The sequence below is a fragment of the Mandrillus leucophaeus genome, unplaced genomic scaffold, assembly GCF_000951045.1.
Source record: "Mandrillus leucophaeus isolate KB7577 unplaced genomic scaffold, Mleu.le_1.0 Scaffold366, whole genome shotgun sequence".
NCBI classification, from domain to species: domain Eukaryota; kingdom Metazoa; phylum Chordata; class Mammalia; order Primates; family Cercopithecidae; genus Mandrillus; species Mandrillus leucophaeus.
The window spans coordinates 1,524,850-1,548,749 of NW_012103876.1; the positions used below are offsets into that span (position 1 = coordinate 1,524,850).

Sequence of the window (23,900 nt, forward strand, 5' to 3'; positions counted from 1 at the left end):
CTCGATCTTCTGACCTCGTAATCTGCCTGCCTCAGCCTCCCAAAGTGCAGGGATTACAGGCATGAGCCACTGCACCCAGCCAAGGATCCAGTTTTAAGCCCATCAATCAACGTGTGGATAAAGAAACTGTAGTATATATATATACACGATGGAATACTTCTCAGTCATAAAAAGGAATGAATTAACGGCATTCACAGCGACCTTGATGAAAGTGGACACTATTATTCTAAGTGAAGTAACTAGAAATGGAAAACCAAACATTGTATGTCCTCACTGATATGTGGGAGCTAAGCTATGAGGATGCAAAGGCAAAAGAATGATACAAGGGACTTTGGGGACTTGGGGGGAAGAGTGGGAAGGGGCGAGGGATAAAAGACTACAAATAGGGTATAGTGTATACTGCTTGGGTGATGGGTGCTCCAAAATCTCACAAATCCCACTAAATAACTTCCTCATGTAACAAAACACCACCTGTTTCCCAATAACCTATGGACAAAAAAATACAATAAAATAAACATGCTGCACCTCATATGAATCTCCTCGCTGTGGGAATGCCCTCCTTACCCTGCTCTGGCTCTGACAAGGTACAGGTAAAATCCTTAGTGAGAAGGGAGGCAGTATCAGGAGAGTCCATGATGCTGAAATTTAAACTGTGTGTGAGATGCCTGTGGAACAGGCCACTGCCATCTCTCCCTCTCTCTGCTCTGTGGCCCCTCCATCTAGCATTCTACTTCTAACAACAATTCTGCCAGCCTCTTTCAGATCAACCCCAAAGATGACGAACGTGTCATTCAAGTTATTTTTCCTTTTTGGGAGGAATCTATTCTTATTTTCTTTTTGATACACCTCTCACAATGATGAATTCTCTGGGTTTTATTTCCCTCTGTGTAAAGCAGCCCTTTATTTCTTAAACTTAGCTCTTTAGGGACTTCCCCCCCCCTCCCCCGACAGGTCTCGCTCTGTCACCCAGGCTGGAGTGCAGTGGCACAGACACAACTCACTGCAGCCTCGACCTCTCAGGTTCAAGCAATCCCCCTGTCTCAGCCTCCCAAGTAAGTGGGATCACACATGTGCAACACCATGCCTGGTTAGTTTTTAAAAATTTTTGTAGAGACAGAGTCTTGTCATGTTGCCCTCCTGAGGGATTTTTAAAAGGCTATAATTTTAAAGGGCTATAATCCAGAATTTAAGCAGTAAATCCATGTTCCTCTTATCTAATCCATTCCTGATTTTATAAACTTCTCATATTTAGTCTATCAGCCCCACTCATTTTCAGTTTCCTTCTCTCTTTGCAATTCCCACTAACGTTCACTCTTTCTTAAGATGCATCAATTAGACTTACACCAAGTATTCTTGATATGAAACCAATATGGGTTTGATACAAGAGTGAAAAAAAAAAAAAAAAGATGGAGTCTTGCTCTGTTGCCCAGGCTGGAGTGCAGTGGGAGGATCTCGGCTCACTGCAACTTCTGCCTCCCGGGCTCTAGCAATTTTCCTGCCTCAGCCTCCTGAGCAGCTGGGACTACAGGCGCGTGTCACCATGCCTGGCTAATTTTTTTGTATTTTTCGTAGAGATGGGGTTTCACCAAGTTGGCCAGGCTGGTCTCGAACTCCTGACCTTGTGATCCACCCACCTTGGCCTCCCAAAGTGCTGGGACTACTGGCATGGGCCACCTAGCCTGGCCAGAGACAGGGTTTCATCAGGCTTGTCTCGAACTCCTGACCTCAGGTGACCCACCCACCTCGGCCTCCCAAAGTGCTGAGATTACAGGTGTGAACAACCATGCCCGGCCGAAAAAATACTTTCTGATTCCTTTTTAATCACTGCTTGAGAATACCTGGTACAAACGTGGCTTTTGTTTTTCTTTTTTTTTTGAGATGGAATCTCACTCTGTCATCCAGGCTGGAGTACAGTGGCACGATCTCGGCTCACTGCAACCTCCGCTTCCCAGGTTCAAGCCATTCTCCTGTCTCAGCCTCCGGAGTAGCTGGGATTACAGGTGCATGTCACCACGCCCGGCTAATTTTTGTATTTTCAGTAGAGATGGGGTTTCACCATGTTGGCTAGGCTGGTCTTGAACTCCTGACCTTAAGTGATCCACCGCCTTGGCATCCCAAAGTGCTAGTATTACAGGCATGAGTCACCGCACCCGGCTGGCATTTTTTATTTACTAATGGCAAAGGGTTGATAACCATCAGGAAACAGATTATATTACTACCAGAGGTCCCTTTCGGTTTGCAATGGACAGAAAAATTAGTTCTGGGCTTTGGATCTCTTATACATTTGTTTAAAACAAAGTCAGTTGCCTCTTTTATGACCACTCATGGGACCTGGCGATTGTTCTGCAGCGTATCCCTCTTATCTTAGCACTTCACTACTTTCCAGAGCTGAGCATTACCCACAAATCTGTCACTCCTCGAGATTATTTACAAAGGACCAAGTTCACAGGAAGATGATACAAGGCCTTTTTTTTTGGAGACAGAATTTTGCTCTCTTCACTCAGGCTGGAGTGCAATGGCACTATCTCTGTTCATTGCAACCTCTGCCTCCTGGGTTCAAGCGATTCTACAGCGTCAGCCTCCTGAATAGCTGGGATTACAGGCCTGCGCCGCCACGCCTGGCTAATTTTTGTATTTTTAGTAGAGATGGGGTTTCACCATGTTGGCCAGGCTGGTCTCAAACTCCTGAACCCAGGTGATCCACCCACCTCGGCCTCCCAAAGTGCTGGGATCACAGGCATGAGCCACCGCGCCTGGCCGACACAAAGTCTTTAAGGGTACTAAAAAACACTATAGCATTATTAGGTTTTATGTAATTATCTCTGTGAATGTTAAATTCCAGGCCGGCACTATCAGGGCACTGCTACTTTACACCTTTTTCCATCTCTAAGCCCCATTTATGAGCAAACATTTCTCTTAGACTCATCTCAGGTGGCCATGATACTCTTTTTTAAAAAACAGCTTTTAGTGAGGAACTCATTTAAAAGTCTTCAAGGATCAATGAAGACTTTTAAATGAATGAATGGCTGGTTCCCTTCTGGCTGTAAGCCTATTCTGTTCCACAGTTCTAACAAATTTTTCCTCCAAAACTCTCAGGAGAGTAAATTTTTGTTAAGTTTTTCATTCTTTTTTTTTTTTTTTTTTGAGCCAGAGTTTCACACTACTTGTTGCCCAGGCTGGAGTGCAATTATAGGCGTGAGCTACGGCACCTGGCCTAGGTTTTTCATATATAGTTTTATCAGAATTTTTGGGGTAGAAATTCCATGTAGTTTGTGTGTACAACAGCAAAATTGCTAGTGAACATGAAAGCTAAACTACATATACAAACCCATAGTTAAGAAACGGGACACCAGGGGAAGAAAATTAACACTAATTAACCACCTACTACATGGTGGATACTGTGTGAGGCACATCCATGTTATCTCAATTTAAAAATCCAAAGTTAGAGACATGGGGCTGAGTGCAGTGGCTCACACCTGTAATCCCAGCACTTTGGGAGGCCGAGGTGGGTGGATCACTTGAGGTCAGGGGTTTGAGACCAGCCTGACCAACATGGTGAAACCCCATCTCTACTAAAAAAAAAAAAAAAAAAAAAAATACAAAAATTAGCCAGGCATGGTGGCGGGTGCCTACTTGGGAAGTTAAGGCAGGAGAATTGCTTGAGCCCAGGAGGCGGAGGTTGCAGTGAGCTGGGATAGTGCCATTGCGCTCCAGCTAGGGTGACAAGGCGAAACTGTGTCTCAAAACAAACAAAGTTAGAGACATGAGCACTTCCCCTAATATAAATAAATGCATAAATGAGAGAGAAATAAAACAAGGAAGCCATTTGCTTCTCTCTTACCAGAATGTTTCATAACTTTAATTCTGTATTAGTTCTCTGAGTCTTACTTACATTCTGTACTGGCCAGTAAGCTCCATGAATTCCAAAACCATGTCTCACTCATCTAAACGATTCCTAGAGTGTCTAGCTCAGTGTACGACACACCTATCTGCAGTTTAAACTTATCAGAGGGCAGATTATAGTTCCAGTTCACTAATGGGATATCTGAGGCCCTGTAAAAGTTTTGCAACTTGCCCAATGTTGTCCAGTTAAACAAACAGAAGCCATGAATGTACTACCCAGCCTCACCTGACTACAGTGCATCATCTTTTAATTACGAGGTTTACCCTTGATTATTTTGAGTGATCAGGAAAACTGCAGAACCCACTACAGCTATAAATTTGGAAAGGTGACATACTGACTCTCAATATAAACAAATTTTCTTTTGGTTACAAATACCAAAAATAGTAGTGAGTATTTAAGTGCTTACTAGGAGCCAGGCACAATGTTGAGAATTTAATTCTAACAACAATCCTACTAGGGAGTGCCTATTATTATTATTATTATTATTATTATTATTGACAGGGTCTCTCTCTATCGCCCGGGCTGGAGTACAGTGGCGCGATCTTGGCTCACTGCAACCTCCACCTCCCGGGTTCAAGTGATTCTCCTGCCTCAGTCTCCTGAGTAGCTGGGACTACAGGCGTGTGCCACCACGCCCAGCTAATTTTTGTAATTTTAGTAGAGGCGAGGTTTCACCATGTTGGCCAGGCTGGTCTCAAACTCTTGACCTCAAATGATCCACTCACCTTGGCCTCCCAAAGTGCTGGGATTACAGGCATGAGCACTGTGCCATGCCATGCCTATTATTAAACCCATTTTACAGATGAAGAAATTGAGGCTTAGAAATTAAGTAAACTGACCAAGGAAACACATTTAGTAACCCTGGAAGAATGAAAATTTGATCCTCATGCTGTGAGACTGAGTTTCTGTTTTTAATGACTTCCATGTGGAAATGACAAACACTATTACATGGCTATCATATATACAAAGTAGCCTCAGAAAATGGGGCCTCAGAAAATGAGTAGAAAGAGAAAGACAACTGCATCCAAACTGCAAGTGCACTTATATTCAGGTATGTCATTCCAGGCGTCTGGTGGGATTCTGAAGCCAAGGCAGGAAGACAGCACAGAAGAGTCTCCCATCTTCAAACACACAAGTATTTTGAGGGACTTATGTAAGGCACCTGTTTTTCTTAGCAGAGCCCAAACATAATTAAACAAAAACTTAAACATTGCTTTGAGTTGGAAGCTAGAACTGAAGGAGTCTACAGCAGTCCACTCTGCAGTACTGTTCCTGGTGTCCACTGATGGCATACCCATCTCTCTCTCTGTTCCCTGTTCATCAGAGCAGCAGACAGACACTCTCAAGAGTCAGTAAAAGCTCCAAATCTATAGCCCAGATGCTACATACACTTCACAGAACTTAGGTGGTCCTTACTGTTAGAGACTGTGAAAAGTGGAATCGTCTCTCTACTCGAGAATCATTGGGCAATTTGAAGATGATCTTGACACTTTCAGGGTCATCAGGAGAAGGTTCAGGGGGCAGGCATTCCAACTTCCTTTCCTTTTCCTCCTGTAAATTCTGCAGAGACACAAAGCAAAGGTGAGGCTATGGCTCAAGAAATAAATACAATGACCATGTAGCTTTATTATACAGTCGTCAGAAGAAAAATTAATGTTTAAGTATTCTAAGAAAAACCTCTTGGGAATAGTCAAAAACAACCTAAATTTAAAGTACAATTGTATCTCATGTATTATTTATTATGTCTAGGTATTTATTTGAGAAAAAGGGGAAAGGGAGCAGGGTGCCATGGTATGTGCTTGTAGTTCCAGCTACTTGAGAGGCCACAGCAGGACTGCTTGAGCCCAGGAGTTTCGGGGTGTAGTGTGCCATGACTGCACTAGTGAATAGCCACTGCACTCCAACCTGGGCAACACAGTGAGACCCCATCTCTTAAAAAAAAAAAAAAAAAGAAATACATTGCTAGGGAACAAAAACAACAACAACAAAACAAAACAAAAACAAAAAGATAATGAGTAAAATGCCAAATCAGCTAATACTGGTATCAATAATGAATATTTAGGGCCAGGCATGGTGGCTCACGCCCGTAATCCCAGCACTTTGGAAAGCCAAGACAGGCAGATCACGTGAGGTCAGGAGTTCGAGAGCAGGCTGGCCAACATGGCAAAGCCTGTCTCTTTTTAAAAATTTTTATTTAAAAAAGAATGAGTATTTAAATGGTATGAAAAATTTAAATCACCCATAATCACAACATGTTCTATTTTTTTCTTTCCTTTTTCCTTTTGTTTTTCTCTTAGTCTGTTTAAAGTGGCTATCATTTATTCCTTTTACACTTAAGACCAAGATGGCAAAGTCTCGGCAGTTTGGGAACCACAGGGAGTAAAGCCACAGGTCCATTACCCGCCGCCGTCTCTCCTCTGCCAACTTTTGTTGTTGCACCTCCTCCTCCTTCCGCCGCTTACGCTCCCGCTCCTCCCGTTTCTTTCTTTCTTTCTCCTGGTCAGCCCTAAGAGAGGCCAGGTAGGCCTCATCCTGCTGTTGTCTCAGCACTTGGGTCTGGTTTCTTTCTTCCCTGTGAACAGATCAAAAGCAAGAGAAGAAAAACAGCACTCTCACAAGTTCTGTTTTCTTATACTGAAATTTTCTGTGTGTGCGCGCGTGCGTGCGTGTGTGTGTGTAAAAACGGTGATATTCTTAGCAGATGACTATTTCACACTGCCATAAGGGATTCCAAAAGCAAAGCATGGCAGAATCTGAATAAGCCACCTTTTATCTCAGTTTAATTTGGCAGAAAAGAAAACAGCAAGTTGTCCTCTCCTCTTTTACAATAAAATTTTTCCCCTAATTCTAACAAATGTAACACAGTACTGTTATTATGAAGGGATCATCAACATCATATTTTACAAGTAAATACCATTTTGGGTTACTGCATTTTTGTACTGATCTCATAAAACCAAAACACACACATATACATCCATATACACATTGTAGCAGATCTGAAAATGTAGCGTTTTCAGAGTGATTCAGAGATTCCCTAATCAAAGATAAAACACTATATAACATTTGGCATAGCTCCTATTTTCTCTCCAACAAATTTCTGTTTTGTCTTACCCAAAATATTTAGCCAATCAAAATAGTTGAACAGATAAAACATTCTTGCTTTATACTTTCTTTAAAAATTAAGACGAAATTTACGTGCAATGAAATGCACAGATCTTAATGTACAATTCAACGAATTTTGATAAATCACCACTTCAATCAAGAAAGAACATTTCAGTTACCTCAGAAAGTTTCCTCTTCCATACATTTTTTTACACAGTTAAAATAACACTATATTTATAGGGTTCTGATCTTGCATTTTTCTTTTTTTTGGAGACAGGGTGTTGCTCTGTCACCCAGGCTAGAGTGCAGTGGTGCGATCATGACTCACTGCAGCCTCAACCTCCTAGGCTAAAGCAATCCTGCCACCTCAGCTTACAGACGTGTGCCGCCACGCCTAGCTAATTTTTGTATTTTTTGTAGAGATGGGGTTTCACCATGTTGCCCGGGCTGACCTCAAACTCCTGAGTTCAAGCAATCTTCTTACCTCAGCCTCCCGAAGTGCTGGGATTACAGGTATGAGCCAACATGCCCGGCCTGATTCTGCATTTTTCTAATATGTAACAAGCATGTCCCCATGTTATTAAAAGCTTTCCATAAATTTAAGTTTGTTTAACTTTCTTGAGGGCAAGTTGGCATTACAAATCAAAAGTCGTAAACATATACTTATATTGTCTCACCCAGAAACTGTACTTTCAGGAATTTAAATTTTAATCTAAGGAAACCATCACAAATTGCAAAAAATTATCTCCATGTATGCTATTTATAATAGCAACAAACAGAAAGTAATCCAAAAATCCAAAAAGAGTGGCCTGGTTAAATTATGATGTATTTAGATAATAGAATGTTATACAGTAATTTTTAAAATGTGGCAGAATATTTAATGATGAGGGAAAAGGCTGTGATACATTCTTACATGAAGAAGGGTTGTAAAAAAGTATTGTCCCAATTTTACAAATAAATGTGTACATATAGAGGGGTGTGTGTTGTGTGTAAAATTAAAAAAATATATAACAATGTTCAAGTGGTGGTAGGATTATCAGTGATTTTAAATTTCTTCCTTGTGCTTTTTTGTGGTTTTAGGATTTCCTATAATTAATGTACATAACTTATGTAATAGAGAGGAATTATAGCCATTCCACTTTTTTTTTTTACATCAAAGTTCTTTATATTGTATTCGGCTATTCTAAATACCACAATGTACATTCTTGAGCATAGAGGCCTGTCTTTATTTTGTTTATTCATTCATTTATTTTTTAAAGACAGTGTCCTGCTCTGTCATCCAGGCTGGAGTGCAGAGGCACAATCAGAGCTCACTGCCGCCTCCAACTCCTGGCCTCAAGCAATCCTCCCACCTCAGGCTCCCAAGTAGCTGGGACTACAGGCATGTACCACCATGCCTGGCTAATTTTTTCTTATTTTTGTAGAGATGGGGTCTTACTTTGCTGCCCAGTCTGGGTTCAAGTAATCCTGCTGCCTCAGCCTCCTAATGTGGTAGGATTTCAGGTGTTAGCCACTGCACCCAGCCCTTGTCTTTATTTTGAACATCTCTAAGAACAGATTACCTGATATAGAGTAATTTAGGTCAAACTATGTAAATATTTTGACGATAAATGGGCAAAGCTAAAAGCTAACAGTGGCCTGATGCACAGAAGAAGTCAGTATTGGTAGAGCCCCAGGTCAGCCCTCCAAATTTACAACTGGTCTCTCTCTGTTCCAGAAGGGAACTCCCTTGTACCTTTCTAGGCGTTCTGACACCAGGTAAGTCTGGTTAGCATCCATGATAAATGTCAGTTGGTTAATGAGGTCATCAGGTTGAATGAGGCCTTCTAGCCGTCCCACCACAGTCATCCTTCGATCCTTCAGCATAATCATGGCCAGGAATGGATAGGTGTTCTCTCGTAAAGCCTGTGAGACTGACAAAAAGACCCAACAGATCAAGGGCAGGACTTGACGGTGAAAAAGATCAACCCTTAGACTTTTCACAATGAGTGAGAGAGAACTATTTTAATCCTGGTTGAGGAAGACGGGAGGTATTATTTGGTCTCTGTCTTTCCCCCACTTCCTAGTTTCTTTCTTTCTTTTCTTTTTTTGAGCCAGGGTCTCACTATGTTGTTCAGGCTGGTCTCCAACTCCTGGGCTCAAGTGACCTGACCACCTCAGCCTCCTGAGTAGCTGGGAGTACAGGCGTGTGCCACCATGCCTAGTTCCTCCCAGTTTTGTAATCTTTTGTTTTTGTTATCAATTTGCATGCCTATCCCTAGGTGCTTGACTAGAATAAGACAGGCTTTCCTGGTGGCGGTGTGGTTGTTCTGATGATGCCAGGGAAGGCTGCAGAGTTCAAGGATAATGTCTACTTGATGGTAGGAAAAGGATCTATAAAGAATCTGGCAGTTTTTCCCTGTACAAGGGCTCAAACCTAAAAGGGCACAAGGCTGCAAGTCTCAGCTTGATGATACTGATGATAATCTCCACCATCGTCTTTTTTCTCTTGCCTAATCCTTTCCTTACCCTTTCTCCCCATGTATCTTTTCTCTACCCGTAAAAAGGTTAGTTTTTCTGTTCCAAAGAAGTTTATTAATAGAAAGTTGAGGCTGGGCTGGTAGCTCACACCTTTAATCCCAGCAGTTTTGGGAGGCCGAGGTGGTTGGGTCATTTGAGGTCAGGGATTCGAGACCAGCCTGGCCAACATGATGAAACCCCATCTCTACAAAAAATACAAAAATTAGTAGGGCATGGTGGTACGTCCCTGTAATTCCAGCTACTTGGGAGGCTGAGGCAGGAGAATCACTTGAACCCGGGAGGTGGAGGCTGCAGTGAACCAAGATCACACCACTGCACTCCAACCTGGGTGACAGAGTAAGACTTGGTCTCAAAAAAAAACAAAAAAAAACAAAAAGAAAATTGGTTTCCAAATGACTAAACTTTTTACCATAACAGAGTTTTATCTATGTTTTCCTTATGGTGTGAAATAAGAGATTTTATAAACTTCTATTAAAAAAAGTCCTTACCTTCCTTCTACTCACAACCTCCCTTCCGCCCCCGTCAAAGCTGTATTAGAATGGCAAAATGCATGCAGGAATTTGGATGTTTAAAAACAAATAGGCTGAAGATTCAGATTCCGGGATGCAGGGACAACATCTGCCGCATCTTCGGTTCTAAAGTCATGGCACAGTATGTGGCATGCTAATATAAACTCAAAGGTTGCTGGATACAAGTAGCCGCAAAAATGACTACATTCTTCCTCACTGGATGCCTTCATATCTTTTACTAAACGCCTAAAAATACTTATCTCTAAAGATCTGAACTTTCCAAATCCATATGAGTACTCAAGGTACTCAAACAACTGACTCACTATGCAAGGGCTCTGTTAAAATTGTTGATGAAAAGAATAAACTCTTCAGTAAAAAGCCCATTAAGATTAAAGGCAAGCTGCTAGCCAAGACTGGATATTTCTATGAATGTGGCAGGCTTTGGCAATGCTGAATGTGAAGAATGGGCTTTAGAATCTGGCAGACCCAATCATATGCTACAACTTGCTAATTATGGCGGGGCGCAGTGGCTCACACCTGTAATCCCAGCACTTTGGGAGGCTGAGGTGGGCTGATCACTTGAGTCCAGGAGTCTGAAGCCACATGGTGAAACCCTGTCTCTACTAAAAATACAAAAAAATTAACTAGGTGTGGTGGCACACACCAGTAGTTCCAGCTACTCAGGAGGCTGAGGCAGGACCATCGCTTGAACCCAGGAGGTGGAGGCTGCAGTGAGCCAAGACTGCGCCACTGCACTCCAGCCTGGGTGACAGAGCAAGACTCCATCTCAAAAAAAAAATTTTAATTAAATAAAAAACAAAAAAATAAAACTTGCTAATTGTGTGATCTTCAGCCAGTGGCTTAAACTCTCTGAGCCTGTTTCCTAAACCATAAAGTGAAGGTAATACGACCCCCTATCTCTCAGGACTGCTGAGAGGATTAAATGAGACAATATAAAACAGCAACTAGCATCGTATCCTACCACAGAACGAACACTCTTGTAATAAATGGCATGGCATGTCTTTCCAGACTATTCCAAAGATTCTCCAACAACCTGAATGAGGCAGAAGAAACATAACTTACCCCTGTATCCCTCAGGTTTGTTTGTAGAGCATGCCCAGAAGAGCATCCTTGTGTTTATTAGTGAAATAACTTCAGGTGCACAGAGTGTGTTGCTGTGGAAAGGTACGAAAAGGACATGAGAACAACTTGCTGACTACGAACTGTCACCAGAAAGAGTCAGAAAAGAAAAGGAAAATAATCAATCCACTTACCGACAAAACTCATCAGAGTCCTGGTGATCATCTCCATGAAGATAAACCAAAAGAAAGCGAAGCTCCCGTTTGGCATCGTTAAGTGCCTGTGAGAAACAAGATCACTCGTTATTACGAAGACTGTGCCTTGAGCTTATATTTAGGCTAAGGGTCCTAATGGATACAGTTATGTATTTAAGAACAAAAGGAAAAAATAAGGAAAAAAGGTGAGCAAGAAATCAGAAAATTCCTGAGCTCCTACCTTCACACCCCTGGCATTGCTCTCCCTATAGAAACTCCATGCTAACAAGCTTTAATGAAAAGGTTTTAGTGTTGTTAGGATTCAAACTGTAACAGACACATGAGAGTAGACAGGCTTACAAATACAGGTTCCCAACAAATCACAGAAAAGTCAGCTGCACCCACAGTCTAAGGAAGATTAAAAACAGGAGAATCTGACCATATGAAAGGGAGGTGAGAATTTTTCTACTTCACAGCTACAACATCCTTGTAAGTAAAAAATAACCGTGAAGACAACCCTGATCCTAGGCCATATGGAGTAGGAATGATGGACTGTACGATCCAAAGGCATTCAAAAGAGCACAGGGTGTAAAAGACTTTCAAAGACTTTCATCCAAGACTCCTGTGCGTGCTTCTGCGTGTGCGTGCTCCTGAGTACACTATACGGTACAACTGCTGACATGGCCAAGGGTGGTCTACCCTCAGGATCATAGCAGAGAGGGTACACGGGAGGTGCTCATCTCACTCATCTCTGTATCTTTAGCACTGAGGACACTGCCTGGCATACAGTAGGTGCTCAGTGTTTGAGTGGGGTGGGAACAGCCACCGAGGAGACTGACTATGATAAAAAGCAGATATGGGAAAATCAAAGCAGGAAGCAAGGGTGAGCATTTTTCTCTTTCTCCAGATAGATTCAGGAATTCTGGAGGCTGCATAATAGAACCCCCTTGTGCCTATTCCCACGGCATTCCCATAGTTTTTCCTATTCCCATAGTGTTAATTCTATGTATTTCTCTGGCAAACTAGGGACATACCTAACACCCACAGAACTCTAATTTTTCCTCCCCTGAATGGTCAGGTCTTGAGTCAAAGGTCTACATAGCTGAGGTTGAATGAGATGTGCTACCCTGAGTCTATGGTCTACGTCCTTGTTCAATTCTGTGAGAGATAAAGAAGATTTAGGCTTTGCCTTCAAGGGGCTTACAGTCTGGTAGCAGAGATTAAACATGAACACAAATAATATAGGAAAGAATATAAAATTGCTATCAAGTTTTAAAAGCTATGGAAGAACAAAGGGAAAGATTAGTATTCTAGATTGTGAGACAGGGGAGGACAGGGCACAACAATCAGGGATAGTTATAAGTGGGGAGCGACATGAGCTAGTTGAAGGACTGGTAAGATTCCAATTAGCAAAAATGTGAGGAAGGCATTCCATATGGAGGGACCAGCAAAAGCAAAGGCACAGAGGTAGGCAAGTATGGACTATGTTCAGGGAATGAGCCAGCTGGAACTGAGGGTATGGTAAAGTTAGTTATGCAGAAAAGACCTCAAAAGAAGGGCAGCATTAGATCAAAGAGGGGCCAGCTACAGGGTTTGGTCTTTTTTTATTACCCCCTGTAAGCACTGAAGAGCTAATTAAGGTTTTCAAGTAAAAGAAGGACATGATCAGTACTGGGCTATGCTTTCCTTTGAGGGTAGAATCATCTCAGTAAGTTGGCATCTACATGGTTTGCGGCACTGACCTGGCTGTACGTTCCCTGGTAGAAGACAGGGTGTGCCCTCCCATATTTCTCTTCAAAAGAGTGCATAAATGAAACAATGTCCCCAACGGGGTCAGTGACCCGGCTGCGAGGGTCAGGCCGTATAAAACGAAGAGCAAACCTGGGGAAGAAGGAATAAATATCACATGAATCCAGCTTACTATAGTGCATATGGGGTGGGCCAATTTGTACAGATTCCTGTAACAGAGCCAGAGGCATCGCAACAAAGGGAGGTGAATGGTCTGTGAGTGGACCATCAAATCCGAGAGTAGAGTCTGGTTCAAAAGCCATAAAGCAGGAAGTGTTATTCTATTGCTTGTTCAGGAAGAATGCAAACTACTGGGATTATAAATTCCAACACTGGCCTACATAAATTCTGAGTATTTTTTGTGGAACAATTTAGGGCTAGAAGGATTTGGAAGGGAAGACACAGTATCCAAAAAGATCACGTGTCAGGCTATGCATCCAGACTCTCTAGAATGGCACCATCTAAATACTGTAGCCACTAGTTGAATGTGGCTATTCTGAATTTAAATCTATTACATACAAATAAAATTCAGTTCCTTAGTAATGCTAGCCACACTTCAAGTGCTCAACAGCCACATGTTTAATGGTTTTCATACTGAACAGCGGAGATACAGAACACTTCTATCATCACAGAGAGTTCTACTGGACAGTGCTTTAGAACAGAGGTCACTTTCTGGTTGTCCTACTTGCTCCTCCTTCTCCTTTGTTTTCCTGGGATTTTGAATATTGAGTTCACAACCCCAAACTATTCAAATTATGGATAGGAACTTCAAATCTAAAGTTGCGGTTATGATTTACTTGCTCTTCAAAGGGGCAAGTACATTTTGCTTGATGATTTATTGTTGATGGTATCCACAGAGGAAGTTATAAAACTGCTCCACAGTACCCTGGCAGATGTGGAGTACTGGCAGCTCTTGTAAAGTGAAGAATACATACCTAATGGTATCACACATCTGTTTCTAAAGGGCCTACCCTATTTGCATAGTACCATTTATTTATCCTTTGGGTTTCCAGAGAAGGCAATGGGACAGAGGCTAATGTGTTACCTAACATTAAATAAGCCGGTTGGATGATACAGCTGCATTAAAATTAGTAATACATGCCATGCATATTTTCCCTGGGAAAGCAAACAATATTCATTTACTTGGAAAATTTTCAGCACAGACAAGGTGACTAAACTATAATACTTTCCTTAACAAAAAGTGAATGAATTCATTATCCCAACAAATTCCCTGTGTATACAATTCTACTTGGAATTTCTCCCGAGTAATCAAACCAAATTCATCAACACAAACATTCCAGAGCGAATTAAAAGCACAAAACGTAGTAAGCTGTATATGTGGGGGAATGGTTAGAAATTCTTTAGTAGACTGATATTTTAACTACTTTCTTTGAAATTAAGCATTTTAGAATTATCTCTTAAAGGCTTTATTTTTTTTTCCTCATTATACAATATTCCTACAATCTACACAATGTAGGACAATCAGCTTTTTTTATTTTTTAGAAAAAAACAGAGATGTCAACTTAGTTTTCATTATGATTTTAAAGGTTTTTACCTGTTCATTCTTAAATAAAACGAGAATGGAAAGAGTACTAAGCAATTAATTGATGACCATGAAGAACGTTGCTAAAGCAAGAAAGTCATTAAGCCGATAGCCTCATAAAACACCAAGGGGCCAATATAAAAGGTACTATCTGACCCTTGTACTTATGCAGCTGCTGGACCCACACCTTCAGACTCTGCGCCCTACAGCAGGGTAAAGGCTGTCCCATATTTGAAGGGAGGTACAGGTTCCCCGTATACACAAGGCCCAGACTACATATCCCAGCTCCATCTGCTTGCCTGGATGCCCATGAACATTTTAGTTCCCCATATCTGGCTCTGGGCCAGATAACCCAAGCGTGACGTGCTAGGAAGTTGTGCCCCACTCATTTTCTGGCCCTGGACCCTCTGTAGCTTCCAATGATGAGCTCTTTTAATGGTACATGAAGGAAGCTAGAAGAAAGGTGAAGGTATGAAGCAAGTGGGTATATACATAAAAGCGTCCAGTGTTTGCAACCTAGGGGTTGCTGGAGCAAAGTGAAAAGGTACAGAAGGTACCAGGCGTGGTGGCTCACTTGAGGCCAGGAGCTCAAGATCAGCCTGGCCAACAAAATGAGACTCCATCTCTACTGTCTCTAGTAAAAATACAAAAATTAGCCGGGCGTGGTGGCGCATGCCTGTAATCCCAGCTACTTGGGAGGCTGAGGTATGAGAATCGCCTGAACCCAGGAGGTGAAGGTTGCAGTAAGTCGAGATAGTGGCACTGCACTCCAGCCTGGGCAACGGCAACAGAGCAAGACTCTGTTTCAAAAAAAGAGAAAAAAAAAAAAAAAGAAAGAAAAGGTATAACGGGAGTGTCTAGAGAGGTCCAACTATTGTGGGAGGAATCAAGGGCAAACTGGGTAATCTCAGAGCAAGAGAATTTGTTGGGATTGTGAGTAGTCAGGTGGAGAAGTAGTTTAGGAAAAAAGTTCTAAGGAGTGTGAAGCTAGGAGATGACAGTGGTTAGAAAGGAAAGGGTGTGGACATCAACTACGAAGTGTAGAGGTGACAAATATGGTTGGGGGAGGGGGAGACAATATAGCCAGACTGGTTTTTGCAAACAATAGGTAAGACTGATGTAAAAACAATTTCATTTCACAATGCCTGCCAATGCTTCAACAATTTAAAATACTTTTATACTGTATTAAAAGACAGTTCGGGAAGAGTATTCAATCTCATGACAAATTGGCAAGTCAACATTGATAGAGCATAAAACTTATTTTGGCCTAAATTTGAGCTCTGAAGTCTTACTATTCTACTAACACATAAATCCAAAGGTACATACCTAAATATATCAAGTATCGTGTAATAGGTAAACCGGAATGGAAGCATTATCAAGTAATAACCCCATCCAAGCAGCCCCTGAAAGTCCAAAAACAAAGTTAGACACAATTCTCTCAATCTCTAATATTTTATCAAATGGCTAGGTCAGATTTTCTGACTCTTTTTTGTCCTTCCATGTGATTTGTTCCTCTAAAATACAGTTCCTTCTTCCTGGCCACCTCATCCTTCCTAAGTGCCACCATCTTTGGTCTTATTTCATCTTACTATCATTTTCTTTTTCGCATAATTTTTGTATTAAATCTGCTTTAAGGTCCAGAGCTGTGTCTCCTGCCTATAATCCCAGCACTTTGGGAGGCTGAGGGGGGCGGATCACCTGAGGTCAGGAGTTTGAGATCAGCCTGGCCAACATGATGAAACTCCATCTCTACTAAAAATACAAAAATTAGCCAGGCATGGTGGCATGCACCTGTAGTCCCAGCTACTTGGGGAGGCTGAGGCAGGAGAATCGCTTGAACCCAGGATGTGGAGGTTGCAATGATCTGAGATCGCGCCACTGAACTCCAGCCTGGGGGCAGAGCAAGACTCTGTCTCAAAAACAAACAAACAAACAAACAAAAACCAAAACTGCTTTAATACTTATTTTTGACAGCTACTTATATACTTGTCAAATTCAGTTGCAAGTTAATGTCCCCCAAATGATACATACTCATTCTTTCCTTTTTAGATTTATACATCAAAATATGGTATACAGAAATAGGCCAGGCTTGGTGGCTCACGCCTGTAATCCCAACACTTTGGGAGGCTGAGGCAGATGGATCACCTGAGGTCAAGAGTTCGAGACCAGCCTGGTCAACATGGTGAAACCCTGTCTCTACTAAAAATACAAAAATTAGCTGGTTATATTGGCTCACACCTGTAATCCCAGCACTTTGGGAGGCCAAGGCAGGCAGATCACTTGAAGTCAGGAGTTTGGGACCAGCCTGGCCAACATGGTGAAACCCCATCTCTACTAAAAATACAAAAATTAGCCAGGCATGGTGGTGGGCACCTGTAATCCCAGCTACTCGGGAGGCTAAGGCAGGAGAATCGCTTGAACCTGGGAGGCAGAGGTTGCAGTGAGCTGAGATCACGCCACTGCACTCCAGCCTGGGCAACAGAAGGAGATTCTGTCCCAAAACAAAACACACAAACATAAAAACCTAAAATAATGTATATAGAAATAGGAAGAAAGATAATCACTATTACTAACCTTGGACATTGGTATATAAATGTTAAATAATTATATTAACCACAATGACAAATCCCCATATAGCTGCTTATCTTAGTAATAATGCTAATTATTATTGCTGTTATTAATTATTAAAACTAGCATACATCCAGGGCTCTATAGTTTATAAAGCATTTCACAGATGTCACATTGTGTTAACCTGAGACACCTTCTGTGTCTGCGGACAGGAAGCTCTGGAGCCCCACGGCTGACATGGGAATCTGCTACTGTACTTCAGAAAACCACAAAGCACTACTTAGTGATGTTTTAAAACATCAAGTAGGCCAAGTGCAGTGGCTCAAGCCTGTAATTTCAGCACTTTGGGAGGCTGAGGTGGGCAGATAACTTGAGCTCAGGAGTTTAAGACCAGCCTAGGCAACATAGCAAGACCCCATCTCTACAAAAAATACAAAAATTAACCAGGATGGTGGCGCACACCTGTAGTCCCAGTTACTTAGGAGGCTGAGGTGGAGGACTGCTTGAGCCCGGGAGGTCTAGCCTGCAGTGAGCCAAGATTGTGCCACTGCACTCCAGGCTGGGTGACAGAGTGAAACACTGTCTCAAACAGAACAAAACAAAACAAAAATCAAGTACTCCACAAAAAGGCTTGATGATGGAGAAAATTCTAACTGTTGCAATGTTAAAGGGAATGCTCTCTTAGGATTCTAAATGCAAGTATAAAAGTATAAGAAGTGAGTATAACCCCAAGGATAAGAAAAAGAAAGTCCAAGAAGTTCTTCAGAGTTCATTATCAGGTACACATCTGACTTCCTTCACTGGACTGTGAAAAATTGAATTTGAAATGGGAAGATTGGCTCTTTATTCATGTCTGGATCCCCAGTAGCAAAATACCAGGCTATTGGAGTGCTCTTAAATATCTGTCAAATTTAAGTGAACCACCTCCTTGCTACTAGCCCTTCAAGGCTAATTTCAAAGACGTGGCCAAAGCTCCTACAAAGATTCCATGTACTTCCTCAAAAGTAGTTTAAGATTAAGTAAACTGAAGCAACAAAGAACTTGAGTAAACAAATTGTAACTTAAGAGATAGAAAACACTCTCCAAATAACTGGCAAAGAATAGAAAACAAAAAACTTAGCAGTTTCTATAACAATTCCTTGAGGAATCAAGGCAAAATTATATACCCAAGGGGCCAAGTCTAACTAACAGGTTTACATTCTAAATATTTATTTTGCTCCTGTCACAGGGAGATCAATATAACCAAGTGAATATACTTAAAAATAAAAATGGGGGAAATTCCAGCTATGAAATAACTTGCCCTTGGTTGAGGTCTTGAGACAACATAGCTGTAGATCCTGTGGTCAGCTGTATTAACCTGCAGGGGTCGTGATGGAGGCGGGTTGAAAACACTAGGTACACCCTCTTGTTCATTCAATCTGTCCTGTACAGCAGCCTGAGAAGGGAAACAGAGTAGCAGGAGTTTCAGTGATGCTCAAATCAACCCAGAAAAAGAGGTGAGGCAACTATTGCGTGGTATTCCAAAATAGGATGGCCAGCAATACACCAAAAGGTCACTTGAGGAGTGTACCTTCACGGACCTTTTAACCGGCTATACTGGGAGGCAATGTGAAGAGATGGCTCCAGAATGCATACACAGTAGAGGAGACGAGGAAACTTGTCTGGAAGCTACATTTATGCAGCAAGCACACTGCCTTTATTCAGATGGTATGTATTATTTAGGGTTGCTGGGATATAAAGTGCTTCACTGTACAATCCCAGGAAAAGCCATCCTCAGAGAATACAATGTGGGCGGTACCCCTGGAGTTATGCAGTGAAGCAGTCCTGATGAGTGGCATCTGATGAAGGGGTTTGCAGCAGAGAAGCTTCGGTCTGATCCTAGCTCCATCTCTCAGAAAAGGTGCTCAATGTATGAGCCTTAGGTCAGGTGCGGTGGCTCAAACCTGTAATCCTAACACTTTGGGAGGCTGAGGTGAGAGGATTGCTTGAGCCCAGAGACCACAAATTCGAGACCAGCCGGGGCAATGAAGCGAGACCCTGTCTCTAAAAATAAAAAATAAAGAAGAAAAAAACATGAGCCTCAGTTTCCTTATGTGCAAAATAAAGGAACAATATTTCTCAGAGTTAATCTAAAAATGTAATGAGTTGGCCGTACATAAAGATCCTAATACAACTCCTGCCAGACTACTGATATGCAGTTTAAAACACTCATTCCCTCCTGAACTCTGTCCTTAAAATAGATATTTATCTCAATGTAGTAAAAAAAAGTCGGCCTTACCCAAAGAGATATCTGGCCTTTGCCTTTTGGGAGGTAATCTATGTCAGACCTGAGAAGCATGTCTTTGTTACCAGATTTTAGGTTGCAGCTGCAACACCCAGTAGTCTTAGGGTGAAAGCTGGCCATGCCAGAAAGACCAACCATGTGGTTCAGGGTGGGGAACTTTGGACAACTTGGTATCAGTTGACTTGAAGATTGAGTTCAACCATGTGGGCAGCCAAGCAAATCAATCATGCCTATGTAATGATGCCCTAATAAATACTCTGGAAGCACTGAAGCTTCCCTGGTTGGCAATACAGTAGTCCCTCCTTATCCACAGGGATATATTCCAAGACCTCTAGTAGATTCCTGAAATCATGTATAGTACCAAACTTGAATGCTGTCAATCGGAAGCTGTTTCTCTTCATGTCTTCCACTCAGAAAATGCCTTTTCCATCTTAACTAAGCACTTAACATGCACCGTGGCTGCAATTTTTGCAGAAGTGTGACAACAAAACTAGCATGAATTTCTTTTTCTTTCTTCACAATTTCACAAACACAAGCTAGATCTTAGCAACCTCAGCATACAATTTTTTTTTTTTATTTCCTTATTAAGTCAGGAACTTTAACCCTTTTTTTTTCTTGAGACGGAGTCTTACTCTGTTGCGCTGGCTGGAGTGCAGTGACACGATCTCAGCTCACTGCAACCTCCCCACCCCCGGTTCAAGCAATTCTGCTGCCTCTCAGACTCCCAAGTAGCTGGGATTACAGGCTCCTGCCACCGTGCCCGGCTAATTTTTGTATTTTTAGTAGAGACGGGATTTCACCATCTTGGCCAGGCTGGTCTTGAACGCCTCACCTCATGATCTACCCACCTTGGCTTCCCAAAATGCTGGGATTACAGGCATAAGCCACCACACCTGGCCAGGAACTTTAACCTTTTCACTTAAAGGACACATTTCCTGGCTTCTCTCTGGCATATCTGAGTTGCCAGTATCACTACTCTTGTGCTTTGGGGCCAATATTAAGTAAAATAGGGGGACCTGAACAAAAGCACTGTAATGGCACAACAGTTGATCTGATAACAGCTACTAATTGACTAACACGTGGGTCTGTATACAGCGTGGAGACACTGAACAAAGGGATAATTAATGTTCTGGGTAAGGTAGAGTGGGACAGAGTGAGATTTCATCATGCTTCTCAGAACAGCATGCATTTTAAAACTTATGAATTGTTTATTTCTGGAATCTTACACCTAAAATTTTCAAACCACAGTTGTTCACGAGTAACTGAAACCACAGAATGTGAAACTGTGGGTAGGAGGGGGCTACTATACTTCATGCATATTGTCATACATCTATGCCAAGAAGGTAATGTCTCCTGACTCTGCAGGAGCGTAGTATGCAAGCTTCATGTCCAAAATCCTTTTAGTATGCAAGCTTCATGTCCAAAATCCTTTTAGACTCTGCCCCCTTTTTCTCTTTTTTTTGAGACGGAGTCTAGCTCTGTCACCAGGCTGGAGTGCAGTGGTGCAATCTCGGCTCACTGTAACTTCCGCCTCCCAGGTTCAAGCAATTCTCCCACCTCATCCTCCCGAGTAACTGGGATTACAGGCAGGTACTGCCACACCCAGCTACTTTTTGTATTTTTAGTAGAGATGGGGTTTCACCATGCTGGCCAGGATGGTCTTAAACTCCCCACCTCGTGATCCACCCACCTCGGCCTCCCAAAGTGCTAGGATTTCAGGCATGAGCCATGACACCTGGCTAATTCTGCCCTATTTGTCTCTTCCGTCAGCTGCTTTTAATGTATATGTTCCCTATAATAAACTATAACTATGACTGTAACAGCTTTCAGTGAGTTCTAGTGAATTAGCAAATCTGAAGATGGTTTTGCGACCATCTGAAACTGCAGGTGGTTTCAGAAGTGAAAGTGGTCTTTTGGAGGGCAGTGTGCCCTCTAAACTCAATTACTCGCTTCAAACTTGAAATTTGGCTAATATCAAGTAGGCCCCTACTTTTATAATTCATTGAGGAAAGAATAATCTTTCAACAAATGATGCTGAGATAATTGGATATCCACATGCAAAAGAAAGTGGATTAACCCCTAGATCACACTATACATAAAAAGTAACTACAAATACATCAAATACATCAAAAACCTAAATATAAGAGCTGAAATTATAAAACCCTTAAAACAAGGGTATAAATCTTCACAACCTCAGATTAAGCAAAAGTATCTTAGATATGACAACAAAAGCACAAGCGACAAAAGAAAAAAGTAGATAAATTGGACTTCATCAAAAAGAAAAACTTTTCTGCATCAAATTACACTATCATGAATGGGGCAAGATGGCATGCACCTGTAGTCCCAGCTATCAGGGAGGGTAAGGGAGGAGGGCTTCTTGAGCCCAGGAGTTCAAGGTTACAGTGAGCTATGGTCATGCCACTGCACTCTACCCTGGGCAACAAACCAAGACTCCATCTCTCAAAAAAACCAAAATACAAAAACCACAAACCACTATCAAGAGAGTAAAAAGATAACTCACAGAATGGGAGAAAACATTTGCAAATCAAATATCAGATAAGCGCCAGGCATGGTGGCTCATGTCTGTAATCACAGCACTTTGGAAAGACAAGGTGGGAGAATCACTGGAGCCCAGGAGTTTAAGACAAGCCTGGTCAATACAGCGAGACTCCATCTGTACAAAAAATTTAAAAATAAAGTATTAGTTGGGCGTGGTGGTGTGTGCTTGTAGTCCTAGCTACTCAGGAGGCTGAAGTGAAAGGATCACTTGAGTCCGGCAGGTCAAGGCTGCAGTTAGCCATAACAGTACCACTGTACTCCAGCCTGGGCAACAGAGAGAAATCCTGTCTCAAAAAACACAAACTGGCCAGACATGCTGGCTTACACCTGTAATTCCAGCAATTTGGGAGGCAGAGGCGAGTGGATCACTTGAGGCCAGGAGTTCAAGATCAGCCTGGCCAACATGGAGAAACCTCGCCTCTAGTAAAAATACAAAAATTAGCCGGGCATGGGGCACTTGTAGTCCCAGCCACTCAGGAGGCTGAGGAAGGAAAACTGTTTGAACCTGGGAGGTGGAGGCTGCAGTGAGTCGTGATCATGCCACTGCACTCTAGCTTGTGCCACAGACTGAAACTTCATCTCAAAAAAAAACAAAAACAAAAACAAAAACTTTCACAGCTCAACCTGAAAAAGATAATCAAATTTAAAAACTGGCAAAGGACCTGAATAGACATTTTTGCAAAGAAGATACACAAATGTTCAACAAGAATATGAAAAAATATTCAACATAATTTTAGCCACTAGGGAAATGCAAATCAAAACCACATAGAGAGAGTACTTCACACTCACTAGGGTGAGTATGATCTGAAAGACAAATATTAACAAGTGTTGGTGAGGGTGTGGAGAAATTGAGACCTTCATACAATGCTGTTGGGAATTTAAAATGGTATAATCACTTTGAAAACAGTCTGGGAGCTCTTCAAAAGGTTAAACATAGTGTTACCATATGACTCAGAGAAGTCCATTCCTAGGTATAGACCCAAGAGAAATGAAAACACATATTCACACAAAAACTTGAACACTAGGGCCCGGTGTGGTAGTGTGGGCCTGTAGTTCCATCTACTTGAAGCTGAGGTCAGAGGAATGCTTGAGCCCAGGAGTTCAACTGCAGTGAGCTATGATCAAACCTGCACTCCAGCTTGGGTGACAGAATAAGACCTTGTCTCTCTTTCTCTCTTTTTTTTTCCTTTTGAGACGGAGTCTTGCCCTGTCGCTCAGGCTGGAGTGCAGTGGTGCGATCTCGGCTCACCGCAAACTCTGCCTCCCAGGTTCACGCCATTCTCCTGCCTCAGCCTCCTGAGCAGCTGGGACTACAGGCACCCGCCACCACGCCCGGCTAATTTTTTGTATTTTTAGTAGAGACGAGGTTTCACCATGTTAGCCAGGATGGTCGCGATCTCCTGACCTCATGATCTGCCCGCCTCAGCCTCCCAAAGTGTTGGGATTATAGGTGTGAACCACCATGCCCGGCCCAAACCTGTCTCTTAAAAATAAAAAAACAAGGCCAGGTGCGGTCGCTCATGCCTGTAATCCCAGCACTTTGGGAGGCCAAGGTGAGTGGATCGGAAGGTCAGGAGATCAAGACTAGCCTGGCGAGCATGGTGAAACCTCATCTCTACTGAAAATACAAAAATTAGCCGGGCGTGGTGGCGCACGCCTGTAATCTCAGCTACTCGGGAGACTGAGGCAGGAGAGTCGCTTGAACCCAGGAGGCAGAGGTTGCAATGAGCCAAGATCACACCATTGCACTCCAGCCTGGGCAACAAGAACAAAACTCCATCTCAAAAAAAATAAAAAGAAATAAAGATAAAAAAACAAAAAGCAAAACTCTCCAGATCCTCTGTTCCAT

The 23,900-nt window shown here is 42.2% G+C and overlaps 1 protein-coding gene across 1 annotated transcript in view; it reads right to left on the reverse strand.

The window, feature by feature from the left end:
* FAF2 (Fas associated factor family member 2) overlaps positions 1 to 23,900 on the reverse strand; it is a 75,423-nt gene that overhangs the window by 4,033 nt on the left and 47,490 nt on the right. Inside the window, exons 3-10 of the mRNA XM_011990002.1 lie at positions 18,509 to 18,643; positions 15,967 to 16,043; positions 13,052 to 13,190; positions 11,310 to 11,395; positions 11,119 to 11,210; positions 8,742 to 8,919; positions 6,305 to 6,476; positions 5,321 to 5,464 (exon numbers count right to left, since the gene is read on the reverse strand). Of these exons, the coding sequence (XP_011845392.1) occupies positions 5,321 to 5,464; positions 6,305 to 6,476; positions 8,742 to 8,919; positions 11,119 to 11,210; positions 11,310 to 11,395; positions 13,052 to 13,190; positions 15,967 to 16,043; positions 18,509 to 18,643 (1,023 nt within the window). The remainder of the gene's footprint in view (positions 1 to 5,320; positions 5,465 to 6,304; positions 6,477 to 8,741; positions 8,920 to 11,118; positions 11,211 to 11,309; positions 11,396 to 13,051; positions 13,191 to 15,966; positions 16,044 to 18,508; positions 18,644 to 23,900) is intronic.